This window comes from Sinocyclocheilus anshuiensis, unplaced genomic scaffold (genome assembly GCF_001515605.1).
Source record: "Sinocyclocheilus anshuiensis isolate Anshui unplaced genomic scaffold, SAMN03320099.WGS_v1.1 scaffold48, whole genome shotgun sequence".
Taxonomy (NCBI): Eukaryota; Metazoa; Chordata; class Actinopteri; order Cypriniformes; family Cyprinidae; genus Sinocyclocheilus; species Sinocyclocheilus anshuiensis.
Genome location: NW_015554124.1, coordinates 1,573,354 through 1,578,850, shown reverse-complemented (window position 1 = coordinate 1,578,850; position 5,497 = coordinate 1,573,354). Strand labels below are relative to the sequence as shown.

The window sequence follows — 5,497 nt, the reverse complement described above, 5'->3', positions numbered from 1 at the left end:
ATCAATCTATCTATCTATCTATCTATCTATCTATCTATCTATCTATCTATCTATCTATCTATCTATCGTTCTATCGTTTTGTCGTTCTATCCATCCGTCCGTGCGTCCGTCTGTCTGTCTGTCTGTCTGTCTGTCTGTCTGTCTGTCTGTCTGTCTGTCTGTCTGTCTGTCTGTCTGTCTGTCTGTCTGTCTGTCTGTCTGTCTGTCTGTCTGTCTGTCTGTCTGTCTGTCTGTCTATCCATCTATCATTCTGTCGTTTTATCTATCGTTCTATCCGTCCGTCCGTCTGTCTGTCTGTCTGTCTATCTATCTATCTATCTATCTATCGTTCTGTCTATCGTTCTATCCGTCCATCCATCTATCTATCTATCTATCTATCTATATATCTATCTATATATCTATCTATCGTTCTGTCTATCGTTCTGTCTATCGTTCTGTCCGTCCATCCGTCTATCTATCTATCTATCTATCTATCTATCTATCTGTCTGTCTGTCTGTCTGTCTGTCGTTTTCTCGATCTATCTTTCTAGCTATTGTTCTATCTATCGTTCAATCTATCGTTCTTTCCATCCATCCATCCATCCATCCATTGTTCTATATATTGTTGCATCTATCTATCATTGCTATATATTTTTTGCATGAAAGCTTCTGCTTAAGGCAAAGCAAGTTTAGTTTCAGGGTTGCTGAGAGTTCAGCTTTACACTCACCCTTGTGCTAAATTAACAAGCTCCCAGAGTGCACTGGGGTCACTAACTGTGCCTGGAATAAGAGCGGTTCACGTCACATTTGACAAAAGGCTCTTTGAAGTGTCAAATTGGTACATCATTACTGTCATTTTTAGCAGTGATGGCATTATATTTGTGTGGATGCCTGTGTTATTATTTGTCTGACTGGGTGCCAGACTGAACGTATCGTTCTGTTAGTGTTGTTTCGTGTGTGTCTCAGATCCAGTGTGGTAAACATGAGCACAACAGACCGAAATAATGATGGCGATGATGATGAAGAGGGGATTTGAGTGTGTTTGTGTGGATTAGCACGAGCGTGTGTTGCTCTCTCTGCAAAAGGCAGCAGTAAAAGAAGCTCAACACTGTATAAAAATACTCTAATAAATATATCAATTCCACTCTCCAGTTTCTCACACCATTCTTTATCTCTTTCTGTTTATCCTCCTCACTCTTTCTGTCAGTGCTTCAGTTCTTAGAGTATGAACTTGCACAGGTCTGAAATGAATCTCACGAAACTAGTCAAGAACGTCATATTTCACCACAAAATCAAAAGAAAGAATTGAAAATCATATTTTTGCACACAGACATTAAAGCTTACCTTTAGTTCATTTAAAGGACTAGTTGAAATAAAAGACTAGCATTCTATCACTTGCTCAGCAATGGATGCTCTGCAGGGAATGGGTGCCGTCAGACCAAACAGTTGATAAAAACATCACAATAATCCACAAGTAATCCACCCCACCTCCAGTCCATCAGTTAACATCTGGAGAAGACAAAAGCTGCATATTCAATCCATCATTAAGATGCTTTTTTAACTCCAAACTGTTGCTTCTGGTTAAATATGAGTCTCTATCCTTAACATTGCTTCCTCCAGTGAAAAAGTGATCTGGTCTGAATCAGGAGAGAAATCTGCACAGATCAAGCACCGTTTAAAAGCCAAAACAGCTCTAAACAAATATGTGTCTGGATTTTGATGTGAGAGTCAACAGGAGATGGACTTTTTCACTGGAGGAAGCGTTATTATGGATTATGGACTCGTATTTTAGCCAGAAGCAACAGTTTGAAGTTAAAAACGTCTTGATGGATTTGTTTCAGCTTTTGTCTTCTCCAGATATTAACTGATGAACTGGAGGGGTGTGGATTACTTGTGGATTATTGTGATGTTTTTATCAGCTGTTTGGACTCTCATTCTGATGGCACCCATTCACTGCAGAGCATCCATTAGTGAGACAGTGATGCAATGCTACATTTCTCCAAATCTGATGAAGAAACAAACTCATCCTAATCTTAGATGGCCTGAGGGTGAACACATTTTCAGCAATGTTTTACTGTAAGAAAATAAACCTTAAACATGAAATCTTAAAGGTCCTAAAATTGGATGCATTTTTGTTGTTTTTTTGTGTGTGTTGAAATATGACATTGATATGTTTTCATGAAACGCACTATTAGTTTTATAGTCCTGAAGGAAACACAACTCTTCCATGTTGATGCGTTGCTCTGTAACTTGATATTGTAGTGAAACAGAGTGCAGTGTACACTTATCTTTCATCTTATCACTCAGCAGGTTATTATTTTGTGCGTGATTATCTGTGTGTCCAGCTGTGTTTTCTCATTTCAGCCCAGACACAAATATTTCATCTCCTTGTAAATGAAACTGAGAGAAATGCTTTATATAAGACTTTTTACATTGCACACTTTGTATGCGCCTGTAGACAAGATACAGAAATGGTTTGTGCTGTATTCATAAAATGTAAAAACGTTTTACGTCAAAGGTAAAGCCTGTAAAACCACAATAAATAAATAAGTAAATAAATAAACATGAATCTCTTAAACCTAAAAATCTAAAAATTTTTGCATTTCAGTTTTTAATTATTTTCCTTCACATTTCTCACTTGAAATGTAAAACAAATGATTAAATATTTTATTTTACTTGCAAAGTATTTATACACCGTTGCCGTATTTGTACTGCATTTAAATTATGCTGATTTTAATAAAAAAAATGTTTAAAGTTTTATTTTACTGTAAGAAAATACACCTTAAACATGAAATAAATAAATAAAATCTTAATGCTCCTAAAGTAGGATTACTTTATTACTTTACTTTAAAAAAATCTTATATGCAAATTTAAATGGAAAGTGCAATTTCATATACATTTATGGTTTCAAAAATGTGAAAGAAACAGTAATTATACATCTTTAAATATAAATATAAATCTGTTAAACCTAAAATCTTAAATTAAAATATTAAAATTAGTACTGATGCATCTTAAAATCAAAATGTTTGGATTTCAGTTTTTATTCACATTTTACCTCACGTCTCACATGAAATGTAAAACAAATTATATATTAATTTACTTGTAAAGTGTTTATGCACCATCGTTTGCACTGCATTTAATTGATGCTGATTTTAATAAAGGAAGATTATTCAAGTTTTATTGTACTGTAAGAAAATAAGCTTTAAACATGACAAAATTAAGCCTTAATGATCCTAAAAATATCTCTTTGGTTTTGAGACTTTAGTCTTTGCAACTTCAGGGATCTTATTCACGAACAGCTTGTAACACTCCAAAGAGAAAGCAAAACTTGAAATCGCATCATATGTCATCCCTTTAAATGTAAAATATAAATTTGTATCATTTTTATCTGACACATTTGGCTAGATGTACTGTAACAACAGTGTATTTTTATCCATGACACATAACTGTGGTGTATTCTGATGAAATCAGGGAATAGCGGTGGATCCACGATCACCCACGCACATCACAGGAGAGCCGGCGCGCTGCGTCACAGGCTGGTGGTGCGAGGGGTTTCTGCTGGGCTCTGCTGCCCCCACGTGTCTCAAAGCATCCTCACCTCTGCAGACATCAGCCCAAACACCTAACACAGCATTAGAAAGACACTAAAATCACAGATGGGGATTCCGTTTGGATGAGAATGTAGAAACTGTCAGTGAAAGATTGTATGTTGGTTTCTTCAGTTAAAATATAGCCTACGCCTTGAATCCAGTGATGTCTGCCAAATATAGACATACATTTACAGTTGCATGCTTTCTATGATCTGAAACCGTGCTAGAACTCAATTTTAACCATTTAAAGCATGAAATATGAAATAATAGTCAGAAAAAAAGTATAATTTTTTAAAAACGGAACAGTTTATTGAACCTTTTGACAATAAAAAAATGCATACGTGATTGTATCATATTTGCTATGTCATGCATTTATGGCTCATATAATCTGATATAGTGAGAATATGGAGTAAAAACAGCTGTTTTATTCAGAGACTCAAGCTGAGCAAAAATATGCATTTTGGTGCAGATGCTGATATTTATATGATGAGATTCTGATGCTTGTAATGTAAATCGCTGATATCTTTATGACCGATAGAGCAGATACTTACATAAAATGTATCACTCTACAATATATATCCAATAATATGTCTTAGTAAAATGATATTTAAATGCTTAGTTTGAGGATCAAAACATAATGTTATAATTTATCTAGATGTTTGAAACCAACATGCAAGTTTGCAAGAGAAAGCAAGCATTTGGATAATTGGACGTTTGATTCAACACCTTGTAGACAAAGCCTAAGTGACAACTAGCCCCGGTCTACCGTATATGTGTATATCTATCTATCTATCTATCTATACATACATACATACATACATACACACACACACACACACACACACACACACATATACTATATATATATATATATATATGAAGATATTAGTTTAGTAGGCCTATGGACATTTGATTTACTATATTCCTTTTTGCACTTTATAAGAATAAAGAAGATTGCTAGAATCTCGGCATGTAATCCTCTTATTTGGATACATAACAAAGGAATTTCAAGAATTGAGTTTTTTTGCTCTTTGGTGGATTCTACGTTGCTAAGGACCATTTAAAAAAACTCCTCACATATGTTGTAAAAGCTATTTACACCGACTTTAGAACAATTCCAAGGTCCTCGGTAGAAAATGAAAAAATGTTATACATTGCCAATCTTGTGTCTTAATTAAGATCTAATCATGTTTCTGTGAAGGTTACGCGTATAGAATATAATTAGCGTAATTTAAAAGCGATATATGTCAGATGTATTTTTCCTTTCAACAAGCCCCTGCACGTGACGTCAGCGAGTCCCCCGTGACGTCACCGCCCACGATTACGCGCCAGTGTGGCGTTCAGCAGCGTCTTCCCTCGCGCCCGCGCAGAATAACGAGATGAATAACGGTCATTAGCTCATTACGATGCTCACCGGGAGGATTATCGGTTACTGTGGCTCGGCTCGCGTCGGTTACCGTGCGGAGCTCCGTGAGGATGTGTCGGATGTGCCGCTGTAGCGCGTGGAAGTCTTTTGTCTGCGGCGCGCGGAGACTGAACCGGAGCGCGTGAAACGATGATGATGGTGATGCTGATGATGAAGGCGTCTCTGTGAACTGATTTTGCAATGAGGATTGCGCGGCTGCTCCGGCAGAAAGGAGCGCACATGCTGCGGTGTCTGTGTGCGCAGAGAACCGAACCGAACAGCACCGACACCGGTGAGACACACACACACACGCACGCACGCACTCGCACACGCACGCACGCACGCACTCGCACACACGCGCACACACACTCACACACACACACGCACACGCACACACACACTCGCACACGCACACACTCGCACACGCACACACACTCGCACACACTCGCACACGCACACACACATGCACACTCGCACACGGACACGCACACTCGCACACGCACACACACACTCGCATACACAC

The 5,497-nt window shown here is 37.7% G+C and overlaps 1 protein-coding gene across 3 annotated transcripts in view; it reads left to right on the top strand.

Moving 5' to 3' along the window:
- The window catches only part of LOC107670129 (fibroblast growth factor 12-like), a 54,315-nt gene that overhangs the window by 15,997 nt on the left and 32,821 nt on the right, over positions 1 to 5,497 (top strand). Inside the window, exon 1 of one of the 3 annotated variants that reach the window (XM_016462639.1) lies at positions 4,854 to 5,266. The exons of the other annotated variants lie outside the window; for them this stretch is intronic. Within the exon in view, the coding sequence (XP_016318125.1) occupies positions 5,176 to 5,266 (91 nt within the window). The 5' untranslated portion in view covers positions 4,854 to 5,175. Of the gene's footprint in view, positions 1 to 4,853; positions 5,267 to 5,497 lie in introns of those variants that run through there. 3 annotated transcript variants of the gene reach the window in all.